At 46.2% G+C, this 17,006-nt stretch overlaps 1 protein-coding gene across 1 annotated transcript in view; it reads right to left on the bottom strand.

Moving 5' to 3' along the window:
• Window positions 1–14,590, bottom strand: part of LOC141092249 (protein kinase C theta type-like) — a 34,632-nt gene extending 20,042 nt beyond the window's left edge. Inside the window, exon 1 of the mRNA XM_073578247.1 lies at window positions 14,512–14,590. Coding sequence (XP_073434348.1) covers window positions 14,512–14,590 — 79 coding nt within the window. The remainder of the gene's footprint in view (window positions 1–14,511) is intronic.
• Window positions 14,591–17,006: the final 2,416 nt, after the last annotated feature.

Here is a 17,006-nt window from a genome sequence, read left to right as displayed (position 1 = left end):
ATCTTCGCTTCAGCTCCTGAAAGGAAGAAACAGCCTCCAGAGACCAATTTAACACATCAGCACCCTTCTTAGTCAAATCAGTCAATGGCTTGGCAATACTAGAAAATTTTGCTATAAATTTCCAATAAAAATTAGCAAAACCCAAAAACTTCTGGAGGACCTTCAAAGAAGTGGGCTGAACCCAATCGTAAATGGCCTGTACCTTGGCCGGGTCCATTTCAATAGTTGACGGGGACAAAATAAATCCCAAAAAAGAAATCCTCTGTACTCCAAAAAGGCATTTAGATCCTCTGACATACAGGGAATTCTCCCTCAAGATTCGGAACACAGTCCGAATATGTTCCACATGAGAATCCCAATCCTTGGAGAAGATCAAAATATCATCCAGATAGATAATCAAAAATTTATCGACAAAATCTCGGAAAATATCGTTCATGAAGCACTGGAAGACAGAAGAGGCATTAGTGAGCCCAAAAGGCATCACCAGGTACTCAAAATGTCCCTCCGGAGTATTAAACGCCGTCTTCCATTCATCCCCATGCTTAATGCGAATAAGATTATACGCCCCCCCTGAGGTCAAGCTTGGTAAACCAGCAAGCACCTTTAACTCTGGAGAATAGATCAGAAATCAGGGGTAACGGATACTGATATTTAACAGTAATTTTGTTGAGGGCACGATAATCAATACAAGGTCTTAATGATCCATACTTTTTGGCTACAAAAAAAAAAACGGCACCTAAGGGTGACGAGGATGGTCTAATATGACCCTTCTCCAATGCCTCCTTAATATAGGATCGCATAGCCTCGTGCTCGGGTACAGATAAATTGAAGAGCCGACCCTTGGGAAATTTACACCCCGGGCTCAGTTCAATTGCACAGTCATAACTCCTATGAGGACGCAGAGACGCAGACTCATTCTCACTAAATACATCATCATAGTCCGCCAAATAATCAGGAACATCATGCGACTGAGGAGAGGTGGAAAACACTGGAGCCTCACTAAAGGCACACCGACAACCCCAACTCACCACAGACACAGATTTCCAATCCAAAACTGGATTATGAATTTGTAACCAGGGAAACCCCAGAACAATAGTATCATGCAGATTATGCAACACCAAAAATCTGCAATTTTCTTGATGGTCTGGGGCGACCCGCATTACCACCTGGGTCCAAAACTGAGGTTTATTTTTAGCCAAAGGAGTAGCATCAATCCCCCTCAAAGGGATAGGCGTCTGCAGAGGTGTCATCGGAAATCCACAACGTTTAGCAAAATCCAAGTCCATTAGGTTTAGGGCTGCTCCCGAATCCACAAAAGCCTTGGTGGAAAATGTGGACAGGGAGCAGATCAGAGTAATAGCCAGAAGAAACTTAGGTTGAACACCACCAACAGAAAATGTGTGTGCAAAGCGTTTCTCTCGTTTAGGACAGACAGAAATAATATGCGAGGCATCTCCACAGAAAAAAAACAACTTATTACGCCTTCTGAACTCCTGACGCTGCTCTCTGGAAAAAACTCTATCACATTGCATAGGTTCAGACATTTGTTCAACAGGTGGTAACACCTCTCGTGCAGCTTTGCGTTCGCGCAAACGCCGATCAACCTGAATGGCTAATGACATAGAATCGTCAAGACCAGAGGGAACAGGAAATCCCACCATAGTATCTTTTACGGCTTCTGACAACCCCTTCTGAAAGAGAGCAGCCAAGGCATTATCATTCCAGGTAGTAAGTACTGCCCACTTTCGGAATTTTTGACAGTACAATTCTGCAGAATCACGACCCTGGTTCAATGCCAGCAGGGTCTTTTCAGCCTGATCAATGGCATTAGGTTCGTCATACAACAACCCCAAGGCCTGAAAAAATGCGTTCACATTAGTCAGAATAGGATCATCTGGTTTCAAAGAAAACGCCCAATCCTGGGGATCGCCACGCAGCAAAGAGATGACAATTTTAACCTGCTGCGCGGAGCTCCCTGACGAGTTAGGCTTCAAGGCAAAAAATAATTTACAATTATTTTTGAAATTCAAAAATTTAGACCGATCCCCAAAAAATACATCAGGTGTAGGAATCTTCGGTTCAGCAGCATGTGAATGAGCAAGGTAGGCGGAAATTCCCTGCACTTCCGCAGCGAGCTGCTCCACACGATCAGACAATTGCTTTATCTCCATTGAGAGAAAAAAAAATTCCCCCTACGGCCTCAGAGATATAGAGGAAAAAATATACACACTTTTTTTTTTTTTTTTTTTTACACAATTCTTTCCTGCTATTGAGTACCCTAGGATCTGCGGTATGGCGGGTGATTTTGTTATGATTGAGTCACCGTAGGAGGCAGACACAAAAATAGAAGCTACGTCCAGAAAACCAGAGAAGTTGGCAACTATCAGATTGCAGACCCCTGAGCCTATCAACACAACTAGCAGTAGCCGTGGGGGGTTCCTACGATGCCCTAGACCCCTCGATCACAGCCGGAGCGCTAAATAGCCTAAAGACAGAAAAGGAAATCTAAACTGCCCCAGAGCAGACCCCAAAGCAAAAGGCAGCCCCCAACATATAATGACGGTGAAGCAAGATGAAAAAACACTCACACAGATAGAAAGATAGGCTGAGCAAACTATGGGGCCCAAGCTAGCTAAACGGTACAGGAAAGGAAGGTTGCTGTCTGCAATCTGCCAAAACCCTATCAAAGACATAAGCCAACAAGCTGATATGAAAAAGACCCTGAAGCAGCTAGGCTTCAAAAACTAAATTAGCACTCAGGTATTTTCAGAAGACAGAGCTAAAGGAATTCAGCACACCCCAGCAGGGAATGGCAGAAATCCAGAAAAACAAAGCAAAACAAAGTCTAAGCACAAATGCAAAAAGCCGAGCAGAAAACTTAGCTTTAGAGGAGCAGGAATTCAGACTGGTCTCCAAGGATCCCACAGAGAGATCACCCGCAGGGCAGAAGGGCGTTGGCAGCCTTATATCCAGTCAGTGACTCCACTCAGCCAGTCATCATCATCAGACTCAGGTGTTTGATAATCAGGCTCACTACTTTTCTTTACCAGAAGAGGGAGTTCCTCGGGCCTCAGTAGTGAAGGGGAAAATGAACTCACAACAGGCTACCGCTACCTGGTTGTCCGAGAGTATCCTCACATGATGGCCCTGTAGATACATAATGAGTTTTTTAATGGCCAATTCAATCGCCAGCAGCTCCCTCTGGTTAGATGAGGTCTCAGCATCAGAGTCCCACTGTCCCTGTACCACAATGTCCCCAATATGGGCCCCCCAACCCCAAGGACTAGCGTCTGTGGTTATTACGCGGGTTATCTGTATCACCCAGGGCATCCCCGAGGCTAAATTTCCGACATCGAGCCACCACCTAAGAGATGTAATAGTTGAGGGGCTTAGTAATACTTGACCCTGCAAGAAGCCCTCTAAGGTTCTGCTATTAACCAGGATGTCTTTCTGAAGGGCCATAGTGTGGAATTGTGCCCACTTAACCGCTGGGATACATGAGGTTAGGGAGCCCAACGGGGACATGGCCTGCCTGAGGGTCATGGAGGGTCTATCGATTGCCCGAAGAACCTGCTGCTGTATCTGCTGTAATTTATCTACAGGTAACAGACACTGCTGAGCTTCTGAATCTAACAGCAGGCCTAGAAACTTCTGGACTTTTAAGGGCTGAAATCGGGACTTCTAATATATTATCCATCCGAGGTTCTCTAACTGGACTTAGCTTTTTTTATCTGAGATAGACAATGGTCCACTGAATTTCCCACAATCAAAAAATCATCTAAGTATGGGATAATTAAGATGTCAACTTCCCGTAAATGAGCCATAACTTCGGCAACTATTTTTGTAAATACCCGGGGCGCTGCTGAGAGACCAAAGGGAAGGGCTCTATATTGATAATGACGGATTATACCGTCTATTGATACCGCCACTCTCAGGAACTGCTGGAAATCTGTGTGGATGGGCACATGATAGTATGCGTCTTTCAAGTCCACGACCGCCATAAAACACCCTTCAAACAGCATCTTTATTGTAGAATTAATGGACTCCATTTTAAAGGTGCATTTAACCAAAAATTCATTAAGGAAACGTAAATTAATAATCGTTCTGAATGTTTTATCCGGCTTTTGAATTAGGAATAAGGGAGAGTAGAACCCTCTTCCTCTCTCAGACTCTGGAACCTCTATCAGAACGTTTTTTAGGCACAGGTTCAAGACCTCTGCTTCTAAAGCCGCTTGCTCGAGGGGTGAAGACCTTAAGGGTGTTGGTTTAAAGGTATCCCGTGGGACTTGAGCGAACTCCAATCTGAGTCCGGTGGATATCACATTCCGCACCCAGTCACTATTGGTGTTCTGTAACCATGCTGGGAGGAAGGATGATAGTCTACCCCCCACGGGAATTGCTAGTCATTGGTTCTGTCTTTTTCGCTCTCTCGACGAGCGTCTGAACATGAAGCCCGTACCTCTTCTCCCTCTATCCTCCCATCTGGGACGGTCTCTATTAGGTGAAGGGTTACGCCTTCTCCCTTGACCGAATCTCCTTCTATTAAACGAACGTCGGTAAGATACGGACCAAAGATTTAGGAATTTTTTCTTCTCATCCCCGGCCTTCTCCAGCAGTTCGTCCAGGACTGCTCCGAATAAATATTCCCCCTCACACGGGATAGTACAGAGTTTCGCCCTGGACTGAATATCTCCCGGCCAGCACTTTAGCCACAGGGCTCTCCGAGCCGCATTACAGAGACCTGCTGCCCTGGCGGCAATTCTGACTGCATCAGCCGAGGCATCTGCTAGGAAGGCTGCGCCATCCTGGATTATTGGTAGGGCCCCAAGGATTGCCTGTCTAGATGTTCCTTGTTTTAACTGCGACTCTAACTGGTCCAACCAGACCATCATGGACCTGGCCGTGCAAGTTGATGCTACTGCTGGTCTTAAGGAACCGGCTGCCATATCCCAGGTATTTTTAAGGAAGGTATCTGCCTTCCTGTCTAGAGGATCTTTAAGGGACCCCATGTCCTCAAAGGGTAGTGAGGATCTTTTCGATGCTTTCGCAATAGCTGCATCTAATTTGGGGGCCTTGTCCCAAGTATTCATTGCTGAATCGTCAAAGGGATATCTCCGCTTGAGGGCTGGGGGTAGCGACCCTCTTTTATCTGGCTTTTTCCACTCTCTGCGGATGAGATCCTGAATCTTTTCGTTTAGTGGGAAGACTCTACGCTTCCTCTGCTCCAGCCCCCCCCGAACATCACATCCTGTATGGATAATTGAGGCTTCGGCTCCTCCACCTCCATTGTCCCTCTGACTGCTTTTACCAATTTGTCTACTCAGTCGAGCGGCAGGCAAAACCGACCAGAGTCCTCTTCTTATGAGGAGGACGAGGGAGATGAAATAAGGGAGTCCTTACTTCTCCTCCACTCTGTCGAGGAATCCGACTCCACCGGGTCCTCGCCCCTTAAACTCTCTGGTTGGGACAGGGATTTTAGAGTTTCCTTCATCTCTGCCCTTACTATATCCCTTAAACACGCCGCTACTGCGGGCAACTCTTCCGCCACTGTCTGCTGGATACAGGGGGGACACAACTTTTTGGGGCATGAATCTGGTAACGGGCATGCACAGAGTGCGCATTCCCTGTGTTTGGTTTTACTTGTAGCTTTCTTCCCCGGAGAATGAGGGGGATTTTTCTCAGTCGATGCTCCTGTCCACCTAGAGGAGCTTTTATGACTGGATTGGTCACTTCGTCCCGGACGCTCCTTACTGTCACGGGCCTCTTTCTTCTTCTGTTTGACCTGCCTAAGGTCATCCAGGGGCGGCAGTGAAGATTGTCGCTGTTGCCGCCGTTGCTGCTGCTTTTGCTGCTGCTGCTGCTGCTCCTGATCGCTCTCCATTACTGCTCGCAATAATGTGGCCAAGGCAAGGCACCCATCTAGGGTCCTGCCTATATATCCCTCCTCCGGACAGCAGATTTCCTCCTGCCGCGCCCTCCCCCCTAATAGGGCCCCCCTCTCCAGCTGGCGCCGCTTTGGGCAGGGGAACCGGCGCTTACCGGCGACTCCCGATGGGTGCCGCCATCTTGGGTCCCCGCGCCTGCGCAGTGGCGCCGCCGACCTGGAAGTGCCCCCAGGCTCCGCCCCCTGATGTCACCGCGACTCCGACGTGACCGGAAGTCACGCGGGACGCCCGGGCGCTCCACCATGGAACGCTCCCCGGCCCCAGCGCCCTGCAGCTGCGCCGACCCCCCCAACCTCCGCGATCGCGCCGCCGAAGCTGGGAGCCCCCGGGGAGCATACTTACCGGCGGCGGCCCACATATGGAGACGGACCTCCTCCGGACGCCGCTCCCTGCTGTATCCACCACCACCGTGCCACCCATCCTGGGCCACCATGGCGTCCTCCAGGAGCTCCGCACCAGGCCGAGGTAGGAGACCCCCTCGCTACCTATACCGGCCGGCCGGCCTGGGATCCGGTCTGTAGGATCCCGTCCCCTCAGGAACAGGAAACCAACTGATGCGTGGGAGAGGTGCCGCCCTTTTGTATCTGTAGGTTTCCTGTTCCCGAAGGGCGGATCCCCTCTCTCGTGGTGCTGTCATGGGAGTCCGAATAAACTGTTTTTTCCAATAAAAAGCTTTTAGTGTGTGACAGATGCCAAACATAAAATCCTGCCATAAATAGTAAATCAAACCCCCTTTTATCACTCCCTTAGTTAGGGAAAATAATAAAATAAAAGTATTTATTTCCATTTACCCGGTTAGGGTTGGGGTTAGGGTTAGGGTTGGGATTAGGGTTGGGATTAGGGTTAGGGTTGGAATTAGGGTTAGGGGTGTGTTAGGGTTAGGTTTGTGGTTAGGGTTATGGTTAGGGTTGGAATTAGGGTTAGGGGTGTGTTAGGGTTAGGTTTGTGGTTAGGGTTATGGTTAGGGTTGGAATTAGGGTTAGGGGTGTGTTGGAGTTAGAGTTGGAGTTTGAATTGGGGGGGTTTCCACTGTTTAGGCACATCAGGGGCTCGCCAAATGTGAAATGCATCTTATCTCAATTTCAGTCAATTCTGCGTTGAAAAAGTCAAACGGTGCTCCTTCCCTTCCCATTTCTGCCATGCGCCCAAACAGGGGTTTACCCCCACATATGGGTTATCGGCGTACTCAGGATAAATTGTACAACAACTTTTGGGTTCGATCTCTCCTGTTACCCTTGGTCAAATAAAACAAATAGGATCTGAAGTAATTTTTTTGTGAAAAAAAGTTAAATGTTCATTTTTTTCTTTAAACATTCCAAAATTCCTGTGAAGCTCTTGAAGGGTTAATAAACTTCTTAAATGTGGTTTTGAGCACCTTGAGGGGTGCAGTTTTTAGCATGGTGGCACTTTTGGGTATTTTCTATCATATAGACCCCTCAAAGTGACTTTAAATGTGATGTGGTCCCTAAAAAAAGATGGTGTTGTAAAAATGAGAAATCGCTGTTTAACTTTAAACCCTTATAACTTCCTAATAAAAAAAAATTGGTTCCAAAATTGTGCTGATGTAAAGTAGACATATGGGAAATGTTATTTAACTATTTTGTGTGACATATTTCTCTGTTTAAAGGGCATGAAAATTCAAATTTGGAAAATTGCAAATTTTCAAAATTTACACCAAATTTCCATTTTTACCACAAATAAATGCAAGTAGTATCAAAGAAATTTTACCACTATCATGAAGTGCAATATGTCACGAGAAAACATTGTCAGAATTACCGGGATCCATGGAAGCTCCAGAGTTATTACCTCATAAAGGGACAGTGGTCAGAATTGTAAAAATTGGCCCGGGCATTAACATGCAAACCACCCTTGGGGGTAAAGGGGTTAATCTATATTCAGATTAGCTAGCATTATTGTCTCTGTATAACCCACAGAGTACCTATTGGGGATTGCATCTATGTTTATATAAGCAAATTTTTCCCTCAGAATTCTTAAATTTTTTTCATCTCGTATCTCTTATCTATATGTTTTCCGACCTGACTATCGGTAAGGACATCTAGGGAAGTAAGGGATAGTCCTCGTTGAGTGGAGGCGCCAAAAAAATCGAGCTCTTAGGGTGCCAACCTCCACTGCTACATAGGAGTCAATTAGGACTACTGTAGGGTTCTGTAGATACTTGTTATCAATTTGGTCTACGTTCACATTGATTTGCTTTTTTGACCAATTGTTTACACTGGGTAGGTGTCTTTTAATGCTATAATTAAAATAAAATTGTTTTTAAGGGATGATATGTTCACACGTAATTATTACTCACAAGTCTGTATATGATCGTGTTCGCATACTCCTAAGGTGTCTAAACAGCAGAAATCATTCAAAGTCACCCTATGTTGAAAACTACACCTCTGAAGGATTTTATTCAGGGGTATAGTGAGCATTTTGAAGCCACAGGTACTACACAGAATTAGATGACATATTGATTTTTACACTCGCATTCAATCAAATAGATAACAAAATTGTTTCCTATCAAACAATATCTTAAGGCCCCGTCACACTAAGCGACTTACCAGCGATCCCGACACCGATATCAAGGTGTCAGGATCGCTGGTAAGTCGCTATGTGATTGCTGGTGAGCTGTCACACAGACAGCTTCACCAGCGATCAGCACAGCGATGCCGAGCGCCCGGCATCGCTGGCCATCCTGTAAAAAATAGAATCAAAATAAAAAATATAGTATTCTCACCTTCCGATGTCCCGTTCAGCCGTCCTGCCTCTCTCCACGCTCCGGTCCTAGTGATCCTTTGCACGAATGACCGCGAGATGTCACGGTCTCGCGGGAGCGCGAAGTCTCGCGGTCATTCGTGCAAAGGATCACTGGGACCGTGGGACCGGAGCGTGGAGAGAGGCAGGATGGCTGAACGGGACGTCAGAATGTGAGAATACTATATTTTTTATTTTTTTTATTATTTTTTACACCTGATCGCTGGTCTCCCGCCTGTCACACACAGCGATGCGTGCTGGCCAGCGGGAGACCAGCGACCAAAGAAATGTCCAGAGGTTTCTTCCAGCGATCAGCGATACCGGCAGGGGGGCCGCTCGCGGATCGCTGTCACACACAGCGATCTCGCTGGTGAGATCGCTGTTACGTCACAAAAGTTGTGACTCAGCAGCGATCTCGCTACTGAGATCGCTTAGTGAGACGGGGCCTTTAGTTATACTACTGATTTTGTTATCTATTTGATTGAATGCGAGAGCAAAAAGCAATATGTGGGTAGAACAACACAACCACTGAATCTGAGACTAAATTCCCACAGACACAATATTAAAAAAGGTTTTCTTTTACATGGTCTTTCAAGACATTTCGCAATAAAACATAATACTAATATTAATGGGTTAAAAATCAGCCCAATTGAAGATGTATCTAGTGACATTTGTGATCGAGTAGGACAATTAAATAAAAAGGAGATTTTTTGGATTTACTTTCTTAACACTCTAAAACCGCATGGATTGAACAAAATCACTGAAGTATTCTTATAGGACATTTTTTAAAATTGTTATATTTGTATTTTAAGAATTTTATGAATCATTTTTATATTTATTATAATCATTTAATTTTATCTGTTAAGTTTTACTTCTAAATTGTCATGTGCGACTTTTTGTTTTAAATTACTATGTGCAGTCAGATGCGATTTTATCATGTATTTTAATTATTTTTAATCATGTAAAAAAAATGTACATATGCATGGATGAGATACATTCGGATCTGTGTTTCCTTTGTGGAGTGATATGTGTTTGTAGAAAGAGCGATCGTGGTTTCTCCTGTGATACCGACTTGGGTGTGGGTCGGATTCTTATAATTGATGCTATAATTAGTTCTGGTTATTTGGGCAACTGAAAAGTTCATGGAGGTATTTATCTACATACATAAAAACATATAGATTTTATAATCTTCTTTTATTTGAATTTTTGGAGCGATATTTTCTTGCACGGTGAGCGATCCTGGCTTCCTCTGCAGCGCTTTCTCGGTTGCGAGTCGGATCCTTATGTTGGATGCCACAATTTGTGTTTGCTTTCAGTAAGACCAAGCTTGCTGGTATAATTAGGAGAAATAAATTGACACACTTATCCTTATTGAAATATATATATATATTTTATTTCTTGGGTGGACACATACAAATTCATATAAAAGAAAAAATTTTTTTTTAGTAAATACATATATTTTTTTCCTTTTTAGGCTAGTTTCACACTAGCATTTATTTCCTGCAGCGCACAGTGCCGCTAAGCCCCGCCCCCTCCTGGCTCCCTGCCCGCCCCATCCGGTCATCGGCGCCTACTAGCGCACATGGATGCTTGCGATCTGCGCACCCTATCTTTAGCATAGGGTGGGCAGACCGTGCGCTGGCCGTGCACTAGTAGGATTTTAGCGTGCGCTGTGCACTTTTGAAGGTGCGCCGTGCGCGCCAAAATGCTACATGCTGCGTTCGGCGCACCTTCAAAAGTGCACAGCGCAAGGCAAAATCCTGGTAGCGCACGGCCAGCGCACAATCTGTGCACCCTATGCTAAAGATAGGGTGCGCAGATCGCAAGCGTCCATGTGCGCTAGTAGGCGGTGATGACCGGAAGGGGCGGGCAGGGAGCCGGCAGGGGCGGGGCTTAGCGGCGGCCGTGCGCAGGCCATCGCTGCGCTATAAAGCGCAAATGTGAAACCGGCCTAATATATATATTTTTTAATATATATTTTTTATGAGTGTATTGTTTATACACTCATAGATCATTTTTCTTTCTTTGAGATCTGTTCTTTTCCTGGTGTAGTGGATAAAGTGGTTTGCCGTTTTTTTCTTTTACCAATCCTTTTTGCTTTTTTCAGTGTGATCGCATTTTCTTTGATGCATTTTCGTTTTCCTTTTTCCTTTTTTTTCCTTTTTTTTATTCTATCTGCAATATAATAAAGGTATTTTATTATGTAGAGATTTATGATTGTATTATTCTAACTGTTTGATCCATTTCGTCATAGTATGAACTTTGACATTTTGTAAAAGAGCATGTGACTGTTGGCGCCAATTTTTAAATTTGGAGTGTATTTAATGTGGAAACAGCGCTATTTTTTTCATGTCTGTCATCCCCTGAGGAAGAAGTAGTTCTTCGAAAGGCGTTGGGAATAAATTATTAATCTTCTATTATAACTGCAATCGTGTATTATGTCAAGCAGTGCATGGAAGTCCAAAAATACGTTCCATAAGATTTGATTCACTTTTGTAAGGATAACACCAAAAAGTGGACCCTAAAGTTTGTTACCCATGTTCTTTTGAGCTTGACAATATCCCACATGTAATCAGAAAGTTCTGTTTAGACAAACAGCAGAGCTCGGAATGGAAGGAGCAATTTTTGAATTTTGGAAAATAAATTTGGCTGAAAGATGGCGAGCACCATTTCGTATATCCATGGCCCCTAAGGTGCCTAAACAGCAGAAACTCCAAACAATTGACCCCATTTTGGAATCTACACCCCTCATGGATTTTATCCAGGGGTCTAGTGAGAATTTTGATCCCACAGCAACTACACAGAATTTGATGACAGTAGGTTGTCATATTAAAAATGTTCATTTTTTTCACAAAAATCTTGATTTAGCCCCAAATTACTCACTTTAGCAAGAGATAATACCAAAAAGTGTACCCACAGTTTGCTACCCACATATTTCTGAGTACGTCAATACCTGTAACGAATGGAGGCGGAGGCAGAGATGATGAATTTCACATTCGTTTTTTATTTTTAAAGTGGAACCTCGGGACCACGGTCCGGGGGGCTCCGAAGGGGGGCGTAAATAGTGAGCCCCGCGTACCCGTAGTAAAGTCCCTCAGACAGGACCAGAATGGAATACCCGGAGGACACAGGTGCTACCTCCAGTAAGACCCCGGACACGTTGCAGCTGTCCCACTAGGACCAAAAGGGGTAACAGATACAATAGCAGAGTCTGTAGAGAAGTAGACACACAGGTGAGGCTGGTCCTGGTTCTGGGTAGTTGGTAGCTAGCAGGCTCCCATAACCTTGTCACAGTCCACAGACACGGATGGCTGTTGGCGGAACGGGATGACACTTGAACAGATGTTTGCAGAGATTGCCAGGGTTAGCAAGATACAGATAATCTGTGGCGACAGATAGCATGAGAGAATGCATAGAGACTGCTGACGCAGCGCAGACAGGTAAAGAACAGAACCGAATGTAGCAATGAGAGATACTCGTTGCTCCGGCGCTCTCTGTTGTGAATCCGCTTTCTGGCCTCCCTCTGGTTATTACTGAAGGTAGTGGAGCTGGTCTGATTGACAGAGGGGCTGCGAGTTCTCTTTCTAGGCTCCCTCTGGTGGTTACTGGAGGTAATGTAGCTGATCTGATTGACAGAGGCTTGCCACCTGATGATGAGGATGACGATTGGAGATCTGGGGTTTCAGATTGGGATTTAAGACAGCCGACTCCCTCTATCCCTGCTGGTGATTTTCTTCCTGTGCCTCCTGAGGTCTGATGTCTCCAGCTCTGTCCCTGCATGTTCAGCTAAGTGGTTCATTTGCTATTCTGTTTGCATTTGATCTGATTTTGCCTATCTCTGTTTCGTGCGGGTCAGCCAGCTCCGGCTGGGGCTGTGCTGAATCACCGCCCATATGTTACTGCTTGTGCCAGTTTGTTTTGTCCCCTGTTAGATTGGTCTCTTTTTGCTCTGCTTTCAGAATATTCCAGAGTGCTGATATAGTGGGGGGCGAAGTCGTGCGACTTCAGTGTTTTTATGCTTCAGACGTGTTGGACTTTTTGCAGGGTTTTTTGCGTGATTGCAGACAGTATCTTTCCTTTCCTGTCTAGTCAGTGTGGGCCCCATCATTTGCTCAGTCTATATTCCTGCCTGCGTTTGTGTTTTCATCTTGTCTCACCGACAATATATGTTTGGGAGCTATCTATTCCTTTGGGGTCTGCTTTGGGGCAGTTTAGATTTCCCCTTTCTTGCTTTAGGCTTAGTTAGCGCTCTGGCTGTGCCGAGGCATCGAGAATCATCGTAGGTACGCTCCACGGCTACTGCTAGTGGTGTGGATAGGATCAGGGGTCTGCAATCAGCTTAGTTACCAACCTCTCTGGTTTTCTGTGGCTTAGCCTGGGCCTGCTCTCCTCGTCGGTAACCCATTCATAACAGCTCTCTATGGAGAAGAGACCAGAAATAACCGCCAGTGCGCTGCCATTGAATAATTACCAAATTTGAAAAATGCACGCTATCCCTTTAAGAAGCCAGAGGAGCATGCGCTCGTGCTCTAATAGCTTTGCCTGAAGACCTGTTGACAGGACGTCAGGAGATGGGGAAGGGAGAGAGAGTAGGATGCCGAGGAGCAGCATGAGACAGACGGAGCTCGCTGCTGCACAGGGACAGCATGCAGGACAGGAGGTAAGTGGCCAGAATGGGGTGCAGCGGCAGACTGGGACGCAGAGCCAGCATGGGTCCGGGTGTAACAGTATTCCCCCTCTTTACGCCCCCTGTTTTTCAAGCCCGCGTGAAATCTTTTGCGGAGAGGGACCTGGATGTTCTCTCTAGGCTCCCAAGATCTCTCCTCAGGACCAAAGTCCTTCCAGTCACCAGGTAATAGATCTTACCCCTTACTTTCTTAATGGCCAGGATATGTTTTATCTCAAAAACATCCTCAGAGACAGGATCAGGAGTGGTACCCGGGTCCTTAAAGAAGGAGCTCAAAACTACTGGTTTGAGGAGAGAAACATGAAAGGGGTTAGGCACACATAAGGAAGTAGGCAACTTCAGTTTATAAGAGACTGGATTGATTTGTCCAAAGATTTCAAAGGGCCCAATGAACCGTGGACCTAATTTGTAGGATGGCAACTTCAGACGGATATACTTGAAGGAGAGCCATACCTTGTCTCCGGGGCGAAAGGTAGGCGCATCCAGACGTCTCTTGTCCGCATGTCTTTTCATATGTTGGGAGGCTTTCTCCAAGGCAGTTTTAGTGTTCCTCCAAACCTTTGAAAAATCTTCAGAGAAAGTATCGGCAGCCGGAACGCCAGATGATCCGGAGATGGGAAGAGGTATTCCAGGTTGTAGTCCAAAGACAATCTGAAAGGGAGAATTTCCAGAAGAAAAAAATTTGTAGGAAAATTCTGCCCAGGACAGTAAGTACCCAGTCGTCATGATACGCGTTGACAAAGTGACGCAGGAATCCAGCCAGGATTTGATTAGTCCTCTCCACTTGTCCATTAGATTGAGTATGCTATGCTGAGGAAAAATCCAGTTCTATTTTTACCAGTTTACAAACTGCTCTCCAGAATTATGAGGTGAACTTGACTCCTCTGTCGGACACAATGTGGAGAGAAAAACCATGGAGACAGAAGATGTGCCAAATGAATAGATCCGCCAGTTCTGGAGCAGTCGGAAGACCGGCTAGCGGAATGAAGTGAGCCATCTAAGAGAAGCGGTCCACCACTACCCACACCACTGAACATCCTGACGAGTTTGGGAGATCTGTGATGAAGTCCATCGCGATGTGCTGCCAGGGAGCGGACGGAATTTGAACAGGCTGAAGCCTACCTGCAGGTTGGCATTTGACAGTCTTGTTACGGGCATAGGAACGAAAGGCTGTGACGTACTCCTGGATATCCTTAGCCATAGTAGGCCACCAGTACTAACAAGTGATGAGCTGCAGAGTCTTCCTCTGACCGGCGTGACCAGCCAACTTGGAAGAGTGACCCCACCGAAGGACACGACTACTTTCAGGAGCAAACACGAGAGTTTTCTCAGGGGGAAGCCGGGTAAGATCAGCAGAAGCAACAGCGACTAACCTTGAGGGTTCTATGATGTCCTGAGGTATTTCCTCTTGATCAGGAGGCAAAAAGGCTCTGGAAAGTGCATCTGCCTTGACGTTTTTGTCAGAACAATATTAAATTGAGCAAAAAACAAAGCCCAGCGAGCCTGACGGGGATTCGGCCTCTGTGCTGTTTGGAGGTAAGCAAGGTTTTTGTGATCGGTGAATATGACTACCTGGTGAAGAGCTCCTTCAAGAAGATGCCTCCATTCCTGCAGGGCTAATTTGATAGTCAATAATTCCCGCTCTCCAATGGAATAGTTCCTTTCTGCGGAAGAAAAAACCTTGGAAAAGAAACCACATGAGTTCATAAGATTTCTGGGTAAGTACTGCTCCCGCACCTACGGAGGAAGCATCGACCTCAAGAAAAAATTGTTCGTTAGAGTTAGGACGATGGAGGACTGGTGCGGCAGCAAAGACTTTTTTGAGAGAAACAAAAGCCTCCTCTGCCTCAGGGGGCCAATCCTTGGGATTTGTACCTTTCCGGGTCAGATCTGAGATGGACGCCACTCGGGTGGAAAAGTTAGGAATGAATTGCCGGTAGTAGTTGGCGAAGCCCAGGAATCGCTGTATGGCCTTCGGCGCAGACGGACGAGGCCACCTGAGTACGGCTGACAACTTCCCTGGATCCTTTTTCAATCCTGTGGAGGAAACAATGTAACTGAGGAAAGGCAAAGAGGATTGTTCAAAGAGGCATTTCTCAAATTTGGCACACAGTCTGTTTTCTCTGAGTCTCTGTAAGACTAGGCGTACTTGTCTCCAGTGCGAGGCCAAGTTAGTTGAAAAGATCAAAAGGTCGTCCTGGTAGACAAAACACAGGTATAGAGCAGATCCCTGAAAATGTCATTGACAAACTCCTGAAAAACAGCGGGTGCACTGCTTAGGCCGAACGGCATTACCAGGTACGCATAGTGGCCATCACAGATGTTGAAGGCTGGTTTCCATTCATCTCCTTCCTGGATTCGGATCAAATTGTAGGCACCTCTGAGATCCAACTTGGTGAAGATTTTGGCCCCTCGGAGACGATCGAACAGTTCTGAAATGAGAGGCAATGGGTACCTGTTTTTTACCGTGATCTGGTTAACACCCCGGTAATCAATACAGGGCCGCAAGGATCCGTCCTTTGTCTTCACGAAGAAGAATACTGCTCCTGCCGGTGATAATGATTTTTGGATAAATTCTCTGGCCAAATTCTCCTGGATGTAGTCCAACATAGCTTGAGTCTCTGCTTGGGAAATAGGGTAAACTCTCCCACGGGGAGGAGATGTTCCAGGAAGAAGATCTATTGGACAGTCATACGACCTGTGGGGAGGTAGTCTCTCAGCCTCCTTTCCCAAAGACATCCGAGAAGGACCAGTATAAAGATGGTAACCCTGGCAGGGTAGCAGGTTGGACTGGGGACGAAACTGGTTCAATCCGGGTTAAGCATTGGTCCGAGCAGGAATCTCCCCAACACAGAATCTCCCCTGTTCTCCAATTAAGGACTGGTTCGTGTTTCTGGAACCAAGGTAAACCTAATACCAAGGGGTGAGGCAAACCAGGGTACACATAAAAGCGGATTATTTCAGAGTGCAGTAGACCTACCCGGAGTTCCACTGGCTCGGTCTGGAACTGGACGGGTTCGGTCAGTGGCTTGCCATCGACAGTGGTCACCCGCAACGGATTAGGAAGAGACTGGACTGGTAAGCGGTAATGATCCACAAGCGCCTGCTGGATAAAATTTCCGGTGGCTCCGGAATCCAACAGACATAGTCCAGAAAATTTTATTTCTCCGCAGGACACGGAGACTGAGATCTGCAACGAAGGAGAGGAATATTCTCTACCTAGGGAGGCCACTCCTACCGAACCTAGGCACTGGAGTTTCCCAACTTCTTCGGACAGGAGCGGATCAGGTGTTCAGAACTACCACAATAGAGACAACTTCCCTCTTTGCGACGCACCTCCTAGCGACGGCTGGCCAAACTTACTCTGTTAACCTCCATAGCCTCGGGAGAGGGAGGTGAGATAGCCATTTTGGAAGAACTAGAGTCCAGGTGGTAGGACCTCTTGTCTCGCTTGATCTTCATGGAACGCTCCTGAAAGTGCAGGTCAATCTGGGTTGTCAAGGATATCAGATCATCCAAGGTGGTAGGCCTGTCCTGTTCCGCCAGCTCATCCTTGATTCTTCCAGATAGGCCCTCCCAGAAGGTAGCCACCAAGGCCTCATTGTTCCAGGATAACT

The sequence above is a fragment of the Dendrobates tinctorius genome, unplaced genomic scaffold (genome assembly GCF_039654945.1).
Source record: "Dendrobates tinctorius isolate UK_male_01 unplaced genomic scaffold, ASM3965494v1 ptg000059l, whole genome shotgun sequence".
NCBI lineage: Eukaryota > Metazoa > Chordata > Amphibia > Anura > Dendrobatidae > Dendrobates > Dendrobates tinctorius.
This window is presented reverse-complemented; position numbering and strand designations above follow the sequence as displayed.